At 45.6% G+C, this 24,306-nt stretch overlaps 1 protein-coding gene across 1 annotated transcript in view; it reads right to left on the bottom strand.

The window, feature by feature from the left end:
- Positions 1 to 24,306, bottom strand: part of CDH23 (cadherin related 23) — a 1,152,220-nt gene that overhangs the window by 1,085,448 nt on the left and 42,466 nt on the right. Inside the window, exon 2 of the mRNA XM_078641088.1 lies at positions 3,995 to 4,108. Within this exon, the coding sequence (XP_078497214.1) occupies positions 3,995 to 4,028 (34 nt within the window). The 5' untranslated portion in view covers positions 4,029 to 4,108. The remainder of the gene's footprint in view (positions 1 to 3,994; positions 4,109 to 24,306) is intronic.

Genomic DNA, 24,306 nt, shown 5'->3' on the forward strand with positions numbered 1-24,306 from the left:
AAATCTTTGATTCTTCAGCATATTTGGTGGATCCGACACCAATAGTGTGAGAAGTTGGCCTGATAGGTGATGTTTCCAATTCTGGAACCACCTATTATCAGACCAAACAATCCCTTATGGTGTCTGGTTGTAAGTCAACCTTATTAGACAAGCTATCCTAGGGGTAGCATGGACTAAGCAGCCTAAAGGCTTAACTTAAGAGGTCGTGTTAAGCGAGCTGTTTTACCACATACAATCCTGTAATATCAAATGAAAGGACACCACACAAGTATATATTATAAAAATATATGTATTTATTACTAAAAACAATCCCCAGTATTCTTTATGAATAAAGGGGCACAAGCGTTAAATCAAAAGCACTGTTTAAACATACAAGTTGCACAATTATGGATGAGGGCAGGGGGCCACTCAAACCATATACTAAACAAGTGGTATAAGAGATGCCACTCGAGCAGTGGTTAGGCCTAGGGCCTAGGGAATCGCTGGGAGCAGTCAGGACAAGCAATGCTGAAGTCGGGAATGGCCCTCGGGATTCGGGAGCAGTGCGGAAAGCGCACGCATGCACCAATGTTAACCAATGGTGCGTAAAAAGTGTAAAGTTAGAGTTTAAGGACACTTCCGCTGAACCTAGAGGAACAAAACTTAAGACACAGACCCTAGAGATGTGCACCAGTGTGGGAACACTGGCGGAGCAAAGTTACCTCACCCACAGGAAGTGGGTGCACAGGGTCGAAGTGGCGTCGGGTTTTGACACGCAGGCTCTTGGTGCTTGAAGCTGAAAGGGCTGCAGGCGGGTTGAAAGTGAAGTGTCCGGTGGAGTCCAAGGGTGGACTCAAGTCGAAGGGTACCTGAAAGCAGAGGGGACAGAGTCTGGGTCACTCAGCAGTGACCAGGGTGGAACCAGGACGGAACCAGGCAATGTCGGGCGCAATCAGGTGGTCGTCAAGGAGCTTCTCTCCGCTGCCACGTAGGCTCTGGGGCATCTGCGACGTCCAGGAGCAGGTCACGATCTGTCCCACGCAGGCTCTCGCCGTCGGCGCTGTCGGCTTCAAGTTTGGAGCAAACAACACTTGGCAAAAGCAATCCACGCGGAACCGGGAGATTGCTTCTCACTCGAACCAGGAAGGTCAGAGTGGGGGTTCCTTTTCAGGGGAGCTGGTGTGGATCTGGAGCAACCAGATTCACGAGTCTTCTTTGTAGTTTCGTCGACGCAGGGACCACTAGCCGGCTGGCAAGTGACCGGGCCAACGCGTTGAGCCAAATGGAGCAGAAGGGCCCCACGCAGCACTCGTCGAGTGTGGAGGGCTGAACTTCGTTTCAAGAGTGGCTCAGGGTGGGGGCTTCTCAAACCCCGGTGCACAGCTTCGAGGGTCACTCGTGGGCTGCACGGTCAGCGTCTCGTGGTCAATTCAAGATGGCGTGCCCCACGCTTCCGGTCGCCTCCACGGGTCTCAGCTCTGCAGGGACTGTGGATCGGGCTGTTGGAAGGCAGGCAAGCTTGATCTCGTCGATCTCTGTCGCTCGAGTTCCGGCAGAAACTGCAACAAAGTAGACGTCGAGGGCTGGATGGTGCCTGCTGCTGCAGGGTGGTCACTCCTTGACCACAAGGGAGATTCTTCGGGCTTCCACGTTGAGTTGGAGGTCCAAGGGTCCAGAGTTTCGTTTCTAATGTTTCTTCCAGGAAATCTGATGTGCATTGGCACTGCTCCCACTCTTATTCGAATCTGGGGGGCGTGATTACCTGCTAGGTCCCCCCCTATGGGTGGGACCCAGGAAGTGGGTGGATACACCCCCTTCCTTTGATCCAGGCCGCCCTGGCACGAGGGCTGGAGTGCCCCAGAACCGGTTTGGCCTGGTTATGCAAGGGGCAGCCTTGTGCGCCCCAAGCAGTGTCTGGTTTCTTTCAAACCTCCCTGCTACAATCCACTATCTCCTGTCTGGAGGGCGGTGACACCCTCCTGTGACAGGAAACCCTTTGTACAGGCCCCATTTGGCTGAGTTTCGGTCAGCTGCAGGGGTCCAGACTCTTGTCTGTGGCAGAGGCATCCATTTTGTGGATCTAAGGTCTTTGGAGAAATTAACCGCATTTAAGTAAAGCAACATGTCCTACCCCTCTAGAGGGGTGGAATGCTATCCCCGTCGCCAGAACTGGCGAGGGGGTAGTATTCCAAATCGTATGACACCTTACACGACATGTTTTGATAAAGCCAAACCAAAGTTGCTATATAACCGCGAGGATTATAAGGCACTTAAGAGTATATGGTATGGCATTATCCTGAAACAGCTTAGGGAGTTGTTCCCGACAGCTGCAGACAGGCTCAGCTCATGCTAGAGCTCCATCTCACACAAAACCACGCACTCTGCCTCCAGGATTGATGAGGCCTTCCATAGGAGTGGCTCACAGGTTTACATGTGTCCAGATATAGGTTTAGATATAGGTATACTATATCTAAGCAAGGGGTGATTACACCACCTTACCCCAGCTGAGTGAACAGCCAGTTGTGTCAATTTAAGAACCAGCCAGGGGTGGCAAAAGATATGCTGCAGCCCCTGGTAGGCCTTGGTGGCCCCTATGCCCTGGGCACCTATAGTGCATTATACAGGGGCTGACAAGGAGTCCATTTCCAATTGTGGTATGTGCCTATAGCACATGTGTCAGTAATTTAGTGAGAGAACAGCAGGCTGGGGGTCTGATCAGCAGGCCCACAGCCTCAGTAGTCGAAAACCAGTGAAGCAAAAAGCAAAAATTTGGGGTGACCATAGGATAGCAGACCCTACTCTCCTACAAATAGCTAAGCAATCAATTGCACAGATCTTCCAATTTGGGACCACTACTTGTGCCTCTTCCCCACTTAGACCTGGCACCCCCACAGACAGCAAAAAACATGACACTGCTGATGAGACTTGCCCTGTAGTGTCTGGTAGGCTTCACCCTTTCCCCGACACTGATAGGACACTGATACACCCTGTAGAAACACACGTATCTTAAGCACGCATGCACCACAGGGACAATATTTCTGTTCAAGAATGGGAAGGTTACAAGTTTCGGTTTGGTAATGTTTAATATTGTCCCAAATACGCAACATGTACTGTATCTATGAGGCATACATTGGAGCGTTACCACTGAGACTTGAGGCCTCAGAGCCCCAAGATTGCCTCCTGAAAGCCTGGGGAGCTCGAACATGACCCGTTTACTATACAGCAGGCCAAAATAGTACACAGACTACATATAGTGCTCCTTGATGAGTTGGCTGTATTATAATGCTGAAATGTTTTAACCCCTTCGACGCTCATGACGAGCTGGGCTCGTCATGAGGTAGCCTCCTCGCACGCTCATGACGAGCCCAGCTCGTCATGAATAATGGGTTTTTGCATATTCCAGCACAGCAGGGGAAAATGCGCCGCAACGATGCGGTTAATGTACAATGTACGTTATTATTAAAGATAAAATCAATAAAGAAAAGATTTTAAACAATGAATATAGTCAAATCACTTTAATTCTTAGTAATTGTCATCTCGCCTGTAAAAGATGTGAGCAGCTAGAACAAGTATTATCCACGACTGTTATCAAGCTCTGTATTTATAATTATTTATTTACACGTGTTCAGAAATAGCCTCTTATGAAGGCGGAAAGAATATATTATTTACCCCTCTCTATGATCAAAGAACCTGCCCTTCTCTCCAGTTTCATCCATTATCATTCATACCACTTAAGAAGAAGCCTGGATTGTGCTTTCTGTGTCACCTAAGGCCATCTACAGGTAACACATAGCCAAATTAATTTGGTGTTGCCTCGTATGGTCTCGACTTTTGTCGTGAACACACAGTGAGAACGTTGGTGTTAGAGGTTGGAGTATACAGTCACATTGGCAGCTCAGATGTGCTATCTATTGCAGTTTACTGAAATATTGAATGCTTCAAATAGAAAAGAGGGATAAAGGTTACTGACAAATTTAGAGTCTATCAATGAAATAAACTTAAAGTCCCTCCTTACCAATTGCCTCCAGTATAAGTTTGTAGAACGCCATTGTCTCCCGGTCAAGGTTCACCACAGTTCTGACAATTCCACCTCGAAAGGTTACACTGAACCTTCCATCCTGGTTCCCCGCTGTTGGAAGATTAGGAAAAAAGGACACGTGAGGAAAAAATGAAGTCTGTGGGTAATTGAGATAAAAAACAGAAATAAAACTTAGGAACATATGAAATAGGTACAAAGTAAAAATGAAGAAAAGGAGAGGGAGATGCAGATGATGGAGAAAAAAAGCAATCATTTGAGGGAGATCGTGAAAAGGTTTTGCAGTGACAATAATGTGGAAAATGTGAAAGGTAACCGATGTGAGAGTGAGGGAGTGTCTCTGTGAAAGAAAGTTAACTAGAGTGATTCAGAAATCGTGAGAGACCAGGTGTGTAAGATAAGGTGCGGCAAATTAACAAACATTAAGATTGCATGAAAGAAGTCGACAACATTTCACATAAAACATAGAAAGCTTGTGCAATAAAGGCTTTACTCAGGTCAGTTGCCTCTGTTGAAGGCACCAGTAAATTAAAATAAACTACATAAACTCTGAGATTGTTTTCACATCCTCAATTCTACAGGCTTGAACAATGTGATTACTAGTCACCAGATGGCACTGCAAGGTCAACGTTTTTACTAGGCCTCTCTGATGTTGATCATCACCATATTTCTAAGCTTCCTTTAATTCCTTTGCTGAAATCTCTGAAATGTATTACTTTTATCTTTGATTTGAGACCTTCTTATCTCGGCAGTCCTCCAGGTTTTTCTCTTAAACATCAATTATGTTCACTGTAACCTCACTTTATTATCCAAATTAATAATGATTGACATGTACTTTACACAGTTTAAGGGACTCATTTAGGGTTTGGTTGAGCGGGTGGAACACTTAGATGGAGGTCCTCCCATCCTGCTCTGTCGGAGTTACTGATGGAGCTGCTCTTGTCTCTGCCAGCAGTAAAACCTGAAGGAGCGCCCCACCTGCCACAGGATGGCTATTGAGTGCGAACTACCACCCACAATAGTAATCCTGTGGCATTTCCTGTGCCACAATGACTCTGACAGAGAAAAGGCAGAGTGGTCTCTGAGGGCACTGAGAAAACTCCCAGCGTTTCGAACCACTTGCTTTTTATTCACATAAAATAGATGCCTGCTTGTGAGAACATGCCGAATGATTGGTGTCAGTGCTGTAAATAGAGTTGCAGCGGTGACATCTCTCTTTAAAGGGTGCTGCCATGGAAATGACTTCCTTTACAGCACCGATACCAGTGAGCAGGGATGTCTAAATAGGGTGAATGGTCGTCTTTAAGGGTGGGGGAAGTCATAACTTTCACTACCATGGCAGACCAGAAGACCTCAGTTCTTGCTGCATGGACTACCTGAAGGGTTAACAGTATCTCCGGTGGGGTTGGCCCTCTGTTGCTTTTTGGTGAACCAAAATATTAATCCCTTGGTGGTTTAACAGCGCCACCAGGGTAGTTGGGCTTCTGTTGGTCCTGGCTGAACTCAATGTCTTTCTTCCTTGTGGATTAACTTTGACTCCAGTGAGGTGGGCCTTTGGTTGCTGCATGGAGTATTCTGATATATACATTGCTGGTTCTCACTGATGCATATTCATGGTGGGTTTTACATATGATACAGTCCTTCATTAAAGAAGATAAGTACCTGCATGCATTGTTGCGTCTACTCTGCCACTCTGTTTCTTGCTTATGCACAGAGAGATATGCAGCACCATGCAAATAACTTATCTTCAAACCTCATCCAACATGTCCCATATAGGGCAAAGTACATCCAACATCCCTTCAGCCATGCTCTAATGGGGGGGGGGGTCCAGGAACCCAATACAAACCTAAGAGTTTTACGACCTTGTCAGGGAAATGATATGCAACATTAATGACACAAAAGGAATAGATAGTTACCTGACCACCCAGATAAAACTTTGGGTTTCATAAAGATATGGGAAAGAGAAATACAAATACCACTGCAGTACAATACAATATTATTGCACTTTCCAAGTATGTTCTGCCCAAATTATCTTACACCTATAAACTGTTAGTAGGTAGAAGTTCTAATGAAACCTAACTGACAATTGAACTAGGTTTTTCACGATACATCTATATTGTTATTGATCTCTTATCTTTAATAGCAGGACTGGTGTTCTGTGAAAGCACTACTATACAAGCTACCTGTTGTAGCACTACTTCATCTTTAAATGTACAACTGTACTATTCAATCTAAATGATGCGATCATAATTTCTTCAACAATATGTCTACACTATCACTATGCATCTTTAATGTAGCACACTATTATGCAGTGTAATTCTATACTGTGCTTTCTCATCCTCTTATTTAAACTAATGTTAATTGTTATAAGTCTATACCGCTTAGTTTGCCTCTAGTTTCTGCTCAAGCCAATTTGAATTTTAAGTACTTATTGCACAAATTACAATTATAAAATACATTTGAATGCAATCCTAAAATGTATACCAGACCTCATTTAAACATACATTGTATGTCCACTACGGAGATGTAGTCTTATGGATTGTTATGTACTGTGATTTGAAAGTATAGCTCTGACCACCATTGTAATGAAATTGTAGTAAATTCTTTAACTCCATGCACTTTCTAATGGCACTTGGAAGAATATAAATCGTTTGGGTCTACTGTTTGCTGGTGTTTGATTCAGTGACACTGGCAGAGAGGGTGTTTAATAATTAGTTTATACGTTTTTGTAGATTTTTGTGAATATAAAGTGCATTTCAGTTTGGGAGATTATTGCCGAGTTTTGTGTATTTGAGTGGTAGGGTCAGAGGAATCGGGTATTTGTAATGTTGTCCACTGCCTGGTCGGATTAAAGTGTTCTCAATCTATTCATCACAACCTAGTAGGAAATGATGAATAAAATAGAGTTTTAATCAGTAGACGTTCATTATAAAACTTCACTATATAGTCATCAGCTCTAAGTAAGCACTATGCAACTTCCACCAAGGCCACCCAGTGAAACTGTTGAAAGTGAACTAACATGCTTTTCAATCTATACCAATCAGTCCAGCCTCTCATGAATAATTGACTATATATTTAGAACGATATGATGGAGCCTAAATATCATGAATAAATTGATGAACTAACCTGCTATTTAAAACTGTAGTATACGGACGGACATTTGTTTGCTGGTTACATGTTAAATAGAAAACTGGTGGCGCTTGCACCAGTGTAGTTACAATTAGATCAGGCTTTCCACAGGAAAGGCATTTTTTGTTTCTTGAGTACGTTTAGTGACGTTTGAAAATCTGGCCAAAACTTTCCAAAAAAAGATTATCCACTGTGTCTCCTTCATCGAAAGTTTAATGCTGATCCGACAAAAGGGGGCTAACAGAAAGAGAGTCCCCAAAAGCGTGAATTTCCTTTTAAAATGAAAGTTTGCTTCCCTTTATAGACATAATCAGCTTGATGGTATTACACCAAATTTGGCACAAAGTTGGAAATGTACTCAAAAGTGTCCTTTTTGTGATTTGTTGCAAATCTGGTCAGCTGTTTTCGAGAAATTAACATTTAAAGATGAGGTTAAGTTGGATTGGCCATGAACGGGTTGATCCTGAGAAAAAATTGAGATATCTGGACAGTTGGTACCAGAAGAGTGAAGGGGTACTCCTGAAGTACGAAAAGTAAGTAATAGTTCCTTCAGATTGGCTAGGGCATCTTTTTTTGCCTTTTGGCCACTGCGTTAGTTGAACAATCTGATTAGATGGCTGCAATATGTGAGAAAATCTTATGTCCACCATGATAGAACCAGGGGGCGCGGTCATAAAGTCCTGAGAAATTATAAAAAAGATGTATTTTGGTTACAGGAAGCGTGGTTACAGCTGTTGGTTTGGCCACCTGTGGGAGGTTGGTAAAGCCTGGCTGGAGGCCAGCCCCTCTGGCTAACCATTTTCTGCAAACAGTTGAGGTCAAAAAGAGCCAGAGGCTCAGTGTCTAAGGAGGGATGGGTGCACTGCCTGGCTGGAAACAAGGCCCAAAGAAGGTTGGGTACAACGCTTGGCCAGAAAGCCGGTGCTGCACTTGGCCAAAGATAGTGAATAGTGGGCGAGGCTACCACCTTGAGGCTGTTGAGCCAATGAGTTGATTAGAGGCTATGCCCTCTGGGCAACTTCCTGCTGAGCTTGTCCAAAGGCCATGAGCAGCACAGGTGTTGGCTGTAGGTTCCTCGAGGGGAATGGGCATCTCCCCAACTTATAAAAAAAAAATCACAGAAATGCACTTTAAAACAAGGTTAAAGTGACATTAGAACTAGGTACTGTAATAGTAGTAGGATCTTATGTAAAAAACAAAATGAAATGTTATGAAAAAACTAAGGTTACGTTGACGTTATAGTTAGGTGTTTGAAATTAGATAAGAATTAACATCTGAAACTGAAAAAAACATTGAAATTGCTAGTGAAGTAACTATAGCGTAGGCCGTTGCCATACACTGCTTATGACCTTACATAATACTTCACTCATTACATGTTAAATTACATCATTTGACATCAGAGATGACATCTCAAATTACCTTATTGATGATATCACTGATTACATCACCCAATGATTAGCACATTGTGCTATTGGGTATGTGGCTGGAAGTAATTCAACAAGCTACATGCGTGCCTAATTTTCAACCAACGATCAAGTGATACTAGACATTATCTTTGGCAACGTGCTGGGCACGCCGCATTGGTTAACTCACCCACTGAAAATGCCTCCATAGACTTAAATAAGGTCATCCTCTTTTGAACACCCTCCAAAAAAATAGCTTGTCTATTCTTTTTAAGGTGATTGCTCTCTTAAATATTTCACAGGGTCCTCAATGTTAATTTGAGAGGCAGACGGGTATGCATTAGACACTGAAACACCTTCAGTCTGGCCCTATAAACAACTCTCCATATTTTGGTAAACTACAACTACAGACCAGTTGCGGCTGGTGTCAGGGGAAAGTGGTGAGCAGGGGGAGGTGGGGGACAAAACAAAAAACAAATAAACAAAAAAAACTGACCTGAATTCCGCCACATCACTGCATCATACCTCCTCTGGGTCAACTGCAGGCATAGGCTCCCAGCAGGCCCAGCAACCAACCCTGACTCCTCTCACAGCATGGGAGCAGCATCACGATTGGCCTGAGTGCCCTCGATTTGTGCTCCCTGAGAGCATGTGCCTGCTCTCTACAACCCGCAAATGCATCTGGGTTGCAGAGAGCTCCAGTGCACATGACGGTTTGGCTGGCCTCAGACGGCTGGCCAAAGCATCATGCCTTCTTAAAGCAGTGCTCACCACTCCCCCTCAGTGGACTACTGCAAGACCACAAGGTATGGGAAAAATGGTTTATTATCATTTAATTTTTTTTAATTTTGCAGTTGCTGGTACTGGGATGGGTGACGCTTCTCCACCATAGTGTAGGAGCCGCGTCTGCTACAGACTTTCCTGAGCTGATCAGTTCCTGGAGGCAGTTCCTGTTCAATGGATAACTTCAGCCGTGTACTGTCAGAGAGAAAACTGTACTTTCTTTGCCCCCTCCCCACACCCGTCCATCAGCAGAAAATGTCAAAGCAGCATTATTGATTTGACAAGGAAGAATGTACGTCACCTGAAATGTACATCAGGCAGGGAAAGATGTCAGAGTTAGGGGGTTACTTCAGTCCCCACCAAGAAAGGTAGACAGAAGACTTCCTTTCCAGCTCATGCACTGTGCCACTATCATTTTCTGAATAATTTCTGCCTTTTGCTCTAGTGGAGTGCGGACCAAAAATGACATTTATGCAAAATAATTTATTTTCCGCTACTTGAGAAATGCTTACGTTACGTAATCACTCTCAACCGAACTATCATGTGCATAGACAGACTGCATTGTTTATATAATTCAAATAAGACTTTGATGACAATCTTTTCTGGAGAATAGGTATGCAATGCTAACAGGAGCTGCTGTAGTTCATTCTTACTACATACGACCAATTCCGCCTGCACTAAACTTCACTGAATAGCCTAAGGCCCAGATGCATCAAGCTAGAATCCGCTCGCAAAGGGGCAGATTCTCAGAATCTGCCCCTTTGCGACCGTTATTTTTGCATTTGGGATGCATCATCCCAAATGCAAAAATCGCAAAATTGCGATTACTTGCATTTAAGGAATCTCAAATTGAGATTCATTAAATGCAATGCATTAAAGTTTAAAAAATAGCAATTTCGCTAATAGGGCTCGCAAATTACCATGAAGTTGTACTTCATGGTAATTTGCAAAAACTTTGAAAAATGCACTAAAGTGCATTTTTCAAAGTTCCATGTTGCGTGTGCGCAACATATGTGCACAGATCAGTTTCAGGGGTGCAACAGGGGGTCCTTTGGACACCCCTGCACCCTTGAAATCGCATTCTCAATTTGCGATTAGCTAATTGCGATTCCCAAATTGAGAATGTCTACCTATTCACTCCTATGGGCCTCTGGGCCCATAGGAATGAATGGGGAGGTATTCCTTAATTGCGACTCGCAATTTGCGAGTCGCAATTAAGTAATTTTAAGAAATCGCTATTTTTTTAGTGATTTCTTCATGCATTGCATTTTGCTATTCCTTAACCCCTTCGATGCTCATGACGGAACGGTTCCGTCATGAGCGTCGGTTGGCCTGTGCTCATGACGGAACCGTTCCGTCATGAGCTAGTAGGCTCATTAGAACCTTCAACACAGTGCGAAAATTCGCGCTGCGCTGAAGGTGTTAATAGCGAATCGTTATTTTTCGCTATTAAGGAATAGCAAAATGGGTTCTTGATGCATCTGGGTTTAAGTCTCCACTTTTACAGGTCGACTTTTGTAATCATAATCCCTTTCTATGTGTGCACTCCTAGGCATTTAAAGGATAGTTACACTATAGAGGAATTCGAGGACAATGCTACATCTGGGGCAACATTGCTATCTAGCCACACCTGTGAAACCGCAATTCCCTTGCACATCGCACTTTGTAATGCTCATTTATTCTTTAGCACTCTGAGGTCATCTTTCTTTAGACCCGAAGGTATCAGAGCGCTTTACATGAGCACCAGTTACGTTGCAGACGGACACATTCATGTTTTTGTTAGGCACAGGGAGATTACGTGATTTGCCCATAATCACAGAATGTTGATGAAAGTTTGCCACAAAGATCCTGTATTCTCCCCACTCAACCTAACCTACCGAATGCGGGCATTGGTACTTTCAGGGGGCCGAAATATCCCTGACTGCATGTTTTGGGGGATTAACATGCCGGAAGAACAATAGTTACTTACCTGTAATCTGTGGTTCTCCAGTATTGGTGTCTTTCATAGATTCACATGCCTGAATCATTCCCCGTCGTCGGAGTGGGAGTCCCACGGTATATAAAAAAGCAATAATATGCCTGTAATAACCAAAAAACCTTGGTAATAACCAACCAGGAAGTAAAGTAGCCCTAGCTACAGGAGCAAAAGCTCCCACACTCATGACTATCCTAGTCATTATGTTAGACCAAACTGCAGCCAATCAGGCGACAGCACCCACCAGAATGTTCTCCTCAGAGGCTCAGGCTCTCAGATTTTCTCGCACAGGAGTGAAACCAACATAATTTTGCCTGAGGGAGCCTCTGAGGGGAGGTGGGCGGGTTGCATGTGAATCTATGAAAGACACCAATACTGGAGAACCACAGATTACAGGTAAGTAACTATTGTTCTTCTCCAGCATTTGGGGTGTCTTTCATAGATTCACATGCCTGAATCAGAATAGATAGCAGTACACAAAACCCAATGCTCATAGACGCTAACAGTATATAGTATACATGCATAATGATAAAATGCAAAAGAAACATGGTAAAGCGTCTAGAAAGAGCATAGAGGAGGCGGGAGAACAGAGTCTCACCTTATTGGAAAAGATTGCGAAGAACTGCTCTTCCCACCGAAGCATCTGCATCACTAGCTGAGTCCAGACAGTAGTGTCTCGTGAACGCGTGCCTGCTGGACCACGTTGCAGCTCTACAGATGTGCAGAAGAGGCACCCCAGCAAACAGAGCAGTGGAAGAGGAAACTGCCCTTGTAGAATGCGCTCTTGGTAAGGCCTGTAAGGGTCTTCCTGCCTGTTGATGACAGAGTGCGATTGCTGACGAGACCCATCTGGCGATAGTCTGTTTGGACACTGCACAGCCTTGGCGCAGTCTGCCATAGGCCACAAACAACTGATCTGTCTTGCGTAATGTTGAAGTCCTTGAAAGATAAAACTTGAGGCACCTCTTGATGTCTAAAGAGTGCAAAGCTCGTTCAGCCGGTGTTTGTGGATTTGGAAAAAATGTCTTGAGGATTATTGGCTCATTTAGATGAAAGTCTGACGGGACCTTGGGCATGTACCTTGGGTTGGTACGCAGTACCACCGAATCAGAGGTAAATTGCAAAAAAGGTGATTTAGACGTGAAAGCCTGAATGTCACTGACCCTTCTTGTAGATGTCAAAGCCAATAACAAGGAGACCTTCCAAGTAATAAACTTCAGGTCAACTTTATGTATCGGCTCAAAGGGGTGACGCATGAGCTGGGTTAGTACCACATTCAAATGCCAAGCTGGAGGAGGCCGCCGAATTGGTGGAAACATGCGAAACAGACCCTTGAAAAATTGCTGGATTATTCTTGATGAAAACAGAGAGTTCGATCCGTCCTGAGGGTAACGGGAAATGGCTGCCAGAAACACCTTCAGGGTTGAATGCGCTAAACCTGATCTCGCTAGTTGCAGGAAGAAAGGTAGTATTTGCTCTGGTCTAGCATGAAAAGGATGTAGATCAACAGTCTGGCACCAGGCACAGAAACGCTTCCACTTAAGTTTGTAGGTCTTGATGGTCGATGGTGCTCTGGCGTTAGCCAACACCTCTTGACAATTATGAGGAATGTCTAAGTGGGCAAATTCATTGTGCTGAGGAGCCAAGCTGACAATTTCAGCGAAGCTGGGTCCGGATGGTACACCTTGCCTTCCTGAACTGTGAGGAGATTTGGTATTCGAGGCAGTTGTATTGGTTCGCACTCCGAGAGGAGGAGAAGCTCGGTGAACCAATATTGCCGGGGCCACCTTTGAGCGATCAGGATTAGACGACATGGTTGACTCCTCATCTTCCTGATGACCCTGGGAATCAACGGAATTGGCGGACAGGCATATGCAAATATTCGACACCAATTCATCGAAAGGGCATCCCCGCACGAGTCCTTGTGGGGAATCCAGCTTGCAAAGCGTTGGCATTTCGGTTCGGGGCTGTCGCAAATAAATCCCGGTCGGGATAGCCCCACTCTTGGAATATCTGATCCAGAGATGGTTGATGCAGTTCCCATTCGTGATTGCTCCCTGCGGACCTGCTGAGTGAATCCGCAAGGACATTGGCAACCCCGGGACATGGACCGCCGACAGATTGATGTTGTGATCCAGGGCCCAATTCCAAATCTCCTGCGCCTGACGGGACAACCGAGCTGATCTTGTGCCCCCCTGTTTGTTCAGGTAATGCATGCTGGTTGTGTTGTCCGTTCGTATCAACACTGTAGAGCCCTCCAAGATCACCTGAAAGGATTGCACAGCGAGAAAAATGGTTCTTAGTTCTAGTAGATTTATGTGCCATTTCCTTGGCTGGATGTTCCATTTGCCACTGACTGTCATCCCTTGGAGATGGGCGCCCCAGCCCTCCAGAGAAGCATCCGTGGTCACGATGAATCTGAGTCCTTCTGTCAGGAATGTGCAACCCACTTGCAGGTTGCAATCTTGCCCCCACCACTGGATAGAATTTTTCATCCGAGGAGTTAAGTTGACGACGTCCTCGAATGAACCTGTGATTTGCACCCACTGACGACTGAGTTCCTCCTGCAAAGGTCTCATTCGCAGGCGACAGTTGGGGGTGAGAGGGATACATGACGAGAGCATCCCGAGGAAAGACTCGAACTTGCGAACAGAAACGCACCTTCTTCCTAGCAGAGATGAGGACATCTTGCGAATCTTCGCTTGCCTTTCTTTTGATATGAACACCTGGGCGAGTCTTGTGTCCAGGGTGGCTCCCAGGAAAGACTTTCTCTGAGATGGAGATAGGTGGGACTTTTTGAAGTTCACCGAAAACCCCAGGCTCTGGAATAGTGATAGACATCTCTGAACGTGAGTTCTTGCAAGGTCGATGGAACTGGCCTTGATAAGGCAGTCGTCCAAATATGGATACATTTGAACTCCCTCTAGTCTCAGGCGTGCAGCCATCGGGGCTAACATTTTTGTGAAGACTCTGGGGGCCGAACGTAGCCCAAAGGGGAGTACCTTGAACTGGAAGTCCCTGCCAGCCACTCTGAACCGCAAGAACTTCCGGTGCCTGGGAAAGATGGGCACGTGGAAGTATGTGTCCTGAAGGTCGAGTGTTGCCATGTGATCTCCTACTGAGAGAAACTGGAGGATTTCTTGAAGCGTCAACATTCTGAAAGATAATTTCTTGAGGGACTTGTTGAGGGCACGCAGGTCGAGGATGGGGCGCCATGCCCCCGACTTCTTGCGGATCAGGAAAAATCTTGAATAAAAACCTGTTCCCTTCTGATGTTGAGGTACCCTTTCTATTGCTCCTTTCCGAATCATAGAGTGAATTTGGGAAAACAGCTCCTTGAGGTGGGCTGGGGGTGGTCCTCTTGGGGGAGAATTTGGAGGGGCCTTGACGAATTCGAGAATGTGACCTCTGGAAACCACGTCCAGGACCCATCTGTCCGTGGTAATCTTGGACCAATTTGAGTAAAAACGGGATATTCTTCCTCCAATTTGTTTCAGGCTGGGACAAAGTGGTGGCAGGATGTGACTCTCACTTGCTCTTGTTGTCTCTTCCTCGATAAGAGGTTTTACCCCTTGGTTGAGAGTAATTATTTCTCCTTTGGCCATATGTTTGTTGACGGTATGGCTGGTATCTCTGATTGCCTTGGGTATTACTGTAGGAGCATTGCTGTGAATATCCTCCTCTGTTCGAGAAACTGCCTCTTCCTCTTGCACCACGAAAGGAAGATTTCCGAAATTGAAGAGAGCCCAGCGACCGTGCCGTCTCTGTGTCCTTCTTTATGGCCTGTAAAGCCTCATCCACATGTTGACCAAAGAGGAACTCTCCATCATAGGCCATGTCCATGATCTTTGTCTGGACCTCCGAGCGAAAAGATGTAGCCTTCAACCAGCCTTGCCTTCGGAGAACAGCTGCTCCTGCCAGCTGTCGAAAACCTGTGGCTGCTACGTCCACGGCAGCATCAATTATCTCAGAGGAAACGCTCTCGCCCTCTAACAGGACCTTTTTTGCTTCAGATCTATCCGGTTCTGCAAGCTTTGGGAGCTGCAAATAAAGCTAAAGTACTGTTCCACAATGTTAAAGACCTCGCCGGAGCACAAACTACTGCTCCGTTATGCCCTTTGAACGAGAAGCAGTGTCAGGACTTAGCTCAATTCTTTTCTGACAAAATTGACAAACTAATTACTGAGATAGATGGGAACAACTCTGACCCATCTAAAAAAGAGTGGGAGTCTACTTCGACTGTAACCCAGACCCTCCATAAATGGCCACCTATTAAAACGGATACCCTCATCTCTATTATGAAAACGATCAAATCTGGTTCTCCACAGGATCCCATCCCCATAAACATAATTAAAACACTGGATGCACCCGCCCTTGAGATTATAGCTGACATTTTAAACTCATCTCTAGAGCTTGCCACAGTACCCTCTATTTGGAAGCACGCCATTGTGACCCCACTGCTGAAAAAACCAACAGCAGATCCAGACAAACTGGCCAATTACAGGCCTATTTCACTCCTACCAGCCTTCTCTAAATGTCTGGAAAGGCATGTGCATTCAGCCTTATCTCTCTTCTCAGAGGAAAATGCCCTTCTTCACCCTACCCTATCAGGTTTCCGCACTGGCTTCTCTACGGAAACCGCCCTACTGGGTATCTCTGAAACAATTAGGAAACTCCTCGACGATGGTCAGACGGTTGCGCTTGTTCTACTCGACCTAAGCGCAGCCTTTGACACTGTGTCGCATAAAAAATTACTTACTCGGCTGGAGAAAAATGGAATCGGTGGACCCGCTCTGAAATGGATCAGATCCTTTTTGAGCCAGCGGACATACCAAATAGCCTCGGCTGCTGCATGCTCGGGACACTTCAAATCCCCCCATGGAGTACCACAAGGTTCCATCCTTAGCCCCCTTTTCTTCAATCTCTATCTTAGACCTTTAGCAGACCTTGTGGAAGAGGCGGGACTTACCTTCATGTCGTATGCAGACGATTCTCAGATTGTCTTCTCACTGTCTAAACCCCAGATATCATCTTCGTCTCCCTTAAAAGAGGGCCTTCTGAACATCTTCAACTGGATGACAACTAACCAGTTGAAATTAAATGGAGACAAGACAGAGATTCTCCTCCTGGGCAAACAGCCAGAGCTGTGGAGTACACCACACTGGCCCGCCCAGATGGGCAATCATCCTATTCCAGTGACCCATGCTAGGAACTTGGGGGTAATACTGGACAATTCTTTGTCCATGAAGCAACAGGCCAACAAGGTAGTGGGCTTTTGCTTTACGATCATGAAGTGGCTCAGAAAGATCCTTTGGATGCTGCCTGTCCCCATGCAGAAAACAGTGGTCAATGCCTTAATTACATCCCGGCTTGACTACGGGAACATCCTGTATCTGGGTGCAAACAAGGCAGTTACAAAGAGACTGCAGCTTGTACAGAATGCGGCAGCCCGACTCCTCTGTGTTATACCCAAGCACAACAGCGTGTCCCCTTACCTGCGTGAGTTGCACTGGCTGAGGGTTGAAAATCGTATCAGGTTTAAGGCTTTGAACTATATGTTTAAAATCAAAACAGGTACCGCGCCCAAATATCTTCAGACACTGGCCTTTCCCTACATTCCAGAAAGAAATCTACGATCAAAAGCAGCTGAAAAATTTTGTGTGCCTAGATTCAAACTGGCCAGGATGGGAGGAAGATCCTTTGCATATCTAGGCCCATCCATCTGGAATACCCTCCCTATCCATATACGAAAGGAGCAAAGTCTCACCAGGTTTCGAAAAGAGATAAAGACCTGGTTGTTTGACCAGTGTCTTTGAACAACTACTGCTGTATTTTTCACCATGTGTCTGTGTTCTTAGGCACCGGGAAACCCTTTTTGGGTAGCTGTTTGCGCCATATAAGTTAAAAAATAAATAAATAAATAAATAAATAAATAAGCTTCTCGATGAAAGGCGATATGTCGGACCACATCTGCCTATCATACCTCCCAAGTATTGCCAGTGAATTTGCGGCTCGGACTGTGGTGGCCGCAATAGTTGACACCTTCTTCCCTATCGAGTCAAGACGTTTACCGTCCTTATCAGGGGGAACAGAGACCTTTGTAGCTGGATTTCTGGCTCTCCTTTGTGCCGCCTGTGTGACTACGGACTCCGTCTTAGCCTGACCAATCAGGCATGCAGGTGATGAACTAGGTGCTCTATATTTCTTATCCACCCTAGGTAGTACTGCTGGTAGAGAATTTGGCGTTTTCATTATTTTTAGACCTTCCTTCCATATGAAGTCAATAATGGGAATCAACCAACTTTGTCTTTGGGGCAAGTCTTTAAAATCATACAGGAAGCATTCGTCTTGTTTAGCCTCCATTGTGATGAGGAACCTCTTAGTAGCTCTATCCATAATCTTATGGAAGCTGGCAATGTCTACCGGTGGAGATTCCGCCGTAGGCGGGCTGCTGGAGAAGGGGTTTGAGCTTGATACTCGTCCCACTCCGACGATACCGACTGGTCATCTAATTCACCATCTTCTCGTTTGTCTTCTGACGAATGGTCCCCCTCTACCTGATGGGAAGGTACTGGTGAAGTAGGTAGTGCGGGCCGAGCTTCTTCAGCTGCCACTTGAGGATTAGATTCTTGAAGTCCTAAAGTTGCCGTGGATGGTCTTGGCCTAGGCGTAGAGATATGAGATTCACCTGATTCCGAAGGTGGAAATCTGCGATAATAATCGCTCAACATATATTGGAGGTTTTGGAACAATTCTGTAGGCATTTGCATGCCAGGTGTAGACCCAGTCTGTCGACTAGCGTGCTCTTGTAAATCTTCTTCCTCCTCTTGATCCAAGTCTTGTACCTTTATGAGCAAGTCCGTAGGGCTCCTGGCGGCACGGAAATTATCATCTTCGTAGGATTCTTCCTCCTCAGAATCCAACAATTTATCTGGAAGTTTTAGAGGAGACAAAGTTGTGGAGGTGGAACCACGTTTTTGTAGGAGCGAAGCAGTGGTCGCCGGTGATGGCAAAGATATTGAGGATGCTCCCGCAGACCACACTTGCATTGTCATGCAGGTAGACAGTGGGGGCGTTGACGGAATCACTGATGATGATGACAAGCCTGCTTCCCCTTGCGTTGCGAGATTCGTCATCGACGGTGCGCCCATCATCGGTAATGGCTTCGTCGACGATGAATTAGTCGACGAGGATGTTTTCTTCTTCGTCGACAGTAATGTCGGCTTCGTCGACGAGGAGTTCGTCGACGGATGTATCACTTTCTTCGTCGATGGTAACTTCGTCGACGAGGAGGTCGTCGACGGTAATTTCGTCGACGAGGTCGTCGACGGTAACTTCACCGACGAGGGCGTCGTCGACGGTAACTTCGTCGTCGTTGTCACAGCCCATAGGAATCAATAGGAAATACCGATTCGGTATTTACCGAATCGGTAAATACCGAATATTAACGTATCGGTATTTCAACATCTGGAAATAACTACATCTCCCCCTTCATATTTACCGATTCATAAATAACGAATCGGTAAAATTCGGTATTTATGAATCGGTAAATAACATTTACCTACATCTAGCCCTTAGTACTGATAAAAATCTTGGCATTTGCATGGAAGACCCCTACTATGATGGTTACAGACATTAAAGGTGCAATGCTCGCCGCTTGGCTGACACAATCGCATTATCACAAGGACTTGTTGTACTTCTAAACTATGCAATGTGACAATTCTGATCAACATGCTTGTATGTATGTGTATAATATTTCTATAGCATGTACCTAGCCAAAAGGCAGCATTATTAGGTCACACAAGATATCTTTGATGTGAGATTAGTTTGCATGACCCCTTAATGGACTATGGCACTGGCTCTTAATTATCAGCACCCTCTGAGCAGCTCCCTTTGCTTCTCACCCACCTCCTCCACCTCATTCCGCCTCCTGACCGTCTTCATACTACTCTAATCAGCTAGCCTTTTCTCTACCTACAAATGCTTTCACTCCACTTTGATTAAACACTTAGGGCCCGATGTAGGTCGGTCGGTAACGGCCGAAAATCTGTATTTTCGTCCGTTACCGACCGGTATTACAGAAATGGGATGTAGGGGCATGTGTAACTGATTCGGTAAAATTACCGATCGGTAAATTTACCGATCGGTATTTCTACCGAATCGGTAATTATGACATGTAGGTGGGACTCTTCTGAGTCCCACAAGCCTTACAGAATCGGTATTTTAACATCAAATTCAATTTGATGTTAAAATACCGATTCCGGTGTGCATGCACATGTGTGCATGCACACCTATGCCATATGACAGGCAGACCTGCCCTTAGGGCAGGTATGCCTGCCACATGGCACCCGGGCCTCTTTTGGGGGTGCCAGAGGGTGTCAAAGTGACACCCCCTGCACCCTTGTGTAATTCGGTATTTACCGATTCGGTAAATACCGAATCGGTAATGCCCATTCATTCCTATGGGCTTCAAAGCCAATAGGAATGAATGGGCATTACCGGTCGGTATTTACCGAATCGGTAAATACAGATTTTTACCGATTCGGTAAAAGAAACATCTGGATGCTCCTACATGTCCCCCCTTCTTATTTACCGATTCTTAATTACCGAATCGGTAAAATTCGGTAATTAAGAATCGGTAAATAAGTCCTACCTACATCGGGCCCTTAGCCTCCTGAGGCACTGTCGCTCATTGAGCAAGTACATTTATTGGTGGGCATCTAGTGCTCAAATTGTAAACATATAAGTGCCAGCACCCAAGGAGGTCAGTACAACTCACTAGTCTTATAGTCCCTGCCAAGTCTACCAAACGCCAGTTCCAGTGGTGTAAGGATAGCCCCTGCAGCCCCTGTGGTGCAGGGGGTTGAGCTTCAGGGGGGCCCCCTCCGGTACTGTGCAAAGGTGGCAAGCTCCTGACTGGATCCGGAGCATTGAGGGGCCCCTTCCAAGTACTTTTCAGGGGAAGGGGCCTCAAGTTCTATTACAGTATTGACCAGTTCCATTGCTACCTACTAATTAACACACCTCAATGGCCAAGATGATATACTTTCATGCTTTTTTTTTTAAATATTAGGAACTTTAAAACAATCCAGTGGTCTTAAAAATGCAGACAGCACAACCGTGCGGGAAACTGTCATTAACAAGCGCTGGTGTTTAGCATTAAGTGCCAGTTCTGCGCTCTGGCAAGCACCAGGACAAATCAAGTACTGCCGGCATGTAATGTCCTGACTTCAGTCGGCAGGTGCCTCAGTCCTGAATCATGGCAAGCTCCTCCTTGTACTCGGTAACTGGCACCCTGGCAGGTGAAGGGTGGAGATAGGGCTTAAGAGTGCAGTTACAAAGCGCTTGTCTCAGAGTATTTAAAGACATGTTGCAAAACTAGACTTTCAATTTGAAGAACCACATCCTGAGGACTTAAATGGCATACTCAATCAAACAGGGCATGTTTTATGGTGCTATCCTGCTCCCCCGTCAATCTTCTGAATTCAGGGTCTTTACAGAACCCAAAAGAATAGAACGCTTAGAATATATATTTAGGCATAAAACCATAAAAAATCGTGTTTATGAAAAAATGTGCCAGCCTAGCCAGGATACATGCTGGATGAGCTGCCTTGAACCAAAACCTAGATCCACAGGAGATAGAGAGCAGCTGTGAGCGCTGAGCCTGTTTAAGCGTACTGCTTACAAGCAGCCAATGGATGCATCAGATTAGCTAGTCATCCTGAGGGCACCCTGCGTGAGCCGGCAAGGGCAGCAGTAAAATGCTGTAACTGTGCCTGCTGGCCTGCAAAGATGTTAAAGAACAGAGCTGTGCATGGTAATGTAGACGCATAAGCATTTGTGATGCAGCCATCGTTAATTTAGGGCATCCAAAGTCCCTCTGCTCGTGCTGCACTTGTGAGCAAAGGCGGGACTCATAGCTAGTGCTGGAATTGGAAAAAGGATTTCCCTCGGACCACATAAATTGGGGGTGAAGCCTTGACAGAGGAAAGGGGTGGAGCCGCGAGGGGCGGAGCTTGTAAAGCAAAGTCTGCCTGTTAACGTATACATGTTTTTAAAATCTGCTGCAACATAGCAAATGTGACAGTAAATCTGTTTTTGCTTATTAAATCAGGCACAAAGGTTCTGCATTTTAAATATCTTACAGTGCTAAGACACCTTTTGCAGATGCTTTTGTGTGCCTGGTAATTTTGAGGGAATTGTAGTAGCAGTAAGATACTGCTGGTGGTTAATGTAGTTCTGGGAGAGTTCTGTGTTACAGTTCTGACTTATAAAAAGTTAATATGCCTGCTTCAAAGAACATCGTGTAACATGCTGTTCACAGATTTGTATTTTATGTTGATCGGTAAGTGGGCTACTGCTTTTGACACTGAATTCATTTTGTTATTTCTTTACAACCCTTCTAATATACCACAGTGATCTATTTACTGGCATCTAGGAGCTGTTAGCAAATTGCAAGTCATTTAGAGTCTTATAATGGCACGATCACAAAGGGACTGAAGACTCATACTATTACGAATGCGGAGTCTCTGCACTCGAGGCAGAATCTCCGCATTGAGCACTGCAGTGCAGGGATTCCGCCCCAGTGCGGATATTCCACCTCGAGTGTGGAGACCCCGCACTGGTAAATCTATGAGTCATAAGTACCTTTGTGAATCGGGATCTTATTGTTCTTTTTCTGAACCTGCTTAGAGGTGGAAGGCTGGCAAAAATGGGGGAAAACATTAATTGATTTGTGGGGTATCACCAATTCTCCAGTATTTGGGGTGTCTTTCATAGATTCACATGCCTGAATCATTCCCCGTCGTCAGAGTGGGAGTCCCACGGTATATAAAAAAGCAATAATATGCCTGTAATAACCAAAAAACCCTGGTAATAACCAACCAGGAAGTAAAGTAGCCCTAGCTACAGGAGCAAAAGCTCCCACACTCATGACTATCCTAGTCATTATGTTAGACCAAACTGCAGCCAATCAGGCAACAGCACCCACCAGAATGTTCTCCTCAGAGGCTCAGGTCTCAGATTTTCTACCGCACGTCGTGTGAAGGGAGTCTCCCTGAGCTCTGCTCAGTTTTCTCTTACTTTGGTTGGTTTTTTAACCTTTAAAGAATGTCTACTTCTAAATCCCTTTTTAGGGCTTGTGATTCCTGTGGGAAGTTAAGGCTGTTTAAGGAGGACCCACACAAAAAATGTATATACTGTTTGTATCCGGATCATGAGGCAAAGGAATGTAAAATCTGCAGAACCTTCCCTCAAAAGACCCTCAGAGACAGAGAAGGTCATCTGCTCCTGTGGCTCCAGAGGATAAAGGACAAGGACGCCCCTCTTTCAGAGGTAGGGAGCATTGCCTCAGGTTCTTCTGTCTCCTCAAAGAAGAGAAAGACTGAGGCAGAGTTGGCTTCTCCTAGGGCAAAAACTTTGAAGAAGGCCCAATCCTCTCAGGATTCTGGTTTGCCTACTACCTCCAAGAAGGTGTCTCCTCCTGTGACATCTGCGTCCTCAGGAAAATCTGAAAAATCTTCAGTTTCCAAAGCACCTGCTCCTAAGGTTTCACCTCAGATTACACCTTTGGCCAGGACAGACTCAAGACCAGGCTCATCGTCGCCGTCTCTTCATGTGGTCACTTCTTCCACTTCAACAGTGACCTTCTCCTCACCAAAATCATCTATGGTGATGTCTTCAGCCTCCTCACCGTCGACATTGGTTCATGTGCAAATTAGACCCATTTCGTCGACGAAGATAGTCCCATCGATCGTCGACGCTCCACCGTCGACGGGAAGCAGGAAGGTACCGTCGACGGGCTCTTCGGCGTCGACTTTATCGTCGACGAATTTATTGCCGTCGACGAAGAAGACCCTACCGTCGACGACGTCCCCGTCGACGAAGCTACCGTCGACGTCGTCCACGACGACGAAATTACCGCCGAAGACGGCTGTAATGCCAGAAACCGGTCCCCGGAAGCTTGTTTCCTTCCCAGTGTAAGAATTGGCTTTTGTAGTTTGGTTTGCCCTGTTCCCATCATGCACTGGGACAGGAACAGACTAATTTGCATACAGCCAGGTTCTGAAACTGGGATGGTGCAATGAGCTAAAAAACGGTGTTGGATCTAGCCCTGAACTCTTGACTGGGTGAGAGTATTCTGCTTAATTCAGAGACTCTGTCCCTCACCACCCCTTGTTGTAAATATTTTTGTCCACCCTAAGCGTGGAAGGGTATACTCAGACATGAGTCCCTTGCTCATTGCACCATCAGGATTCAAGCAAGCCGGGCCGAAGACGGCTGTAATGCCAGAAACCGGTCCCCGGAAGCTTGTTTCCTTCCCAGTGTAAGAATTGGCTTTTGTAGTTTGGTTTGCCCTGTTCCCATCATGCACTGGGACAGGAACAGACTAATTTGCATACAGCCAGGTTCTGAAACTGGGATGGTGCAATGAGCTAAAAAACGGTGTTGGATCTAGCCCTGATCTCTGGACTGGGTGAGAGTATTCTGCTTAATTCAGAGACTCTGTCCCTCACCACCCCTTGCTGTAAATATTTTTGTCCACCCTAAGCGTGGAAGGGTATACTCAGACATGAGTCCCTTGCTCATTGCACCATCAGGATTCAAGCAAGCCGGGCCGAAGACGGCTGTAATGCCAGAAACCGGTCCCCGGAAGCTTGTTTCCTTCCCAGTGTAAGAATTGGCTTTTGTAGTTTGGTTTGCCCTGTTCCCATCATGCACTGGGACAGGAACAGACTAATTTGCACACAGCCAGGTTCTGAAACTGGGATGGTGCAATGAGCTAAAAAACGGTGTTGGATCTAGCCCTGATCTCTTGACTGGGTGAGAGTATTCTGCTTAATTCAGAGACTCTGTCCCTCACCACCCCTTGTTGTAAACATTAATTCCTATTGGCTTTGAAGCCCATAGGAATGAATGGGCATTACCGATTCGGTATTTACCGAATCGGTAAATACCGAATTACACAAGGGTGCAGGGGGTGTCACTTTGACACCCTCTGG

Source organism: Lissotriton helveticus, chromosome 5_1 (assembly GCF_964261635.1).
Source record: "Lissotriton helveticus chromosome 5_1, aLisHel1.1, whole genome shotgun sequence".
NCBI classification, from domain to species: domain Eukaryota; kingdom Metazoa; phylum Chordata; class Amphibia; order Caudata; family Salamandridae; genus Lissotriton; species Lissotriton helveticus.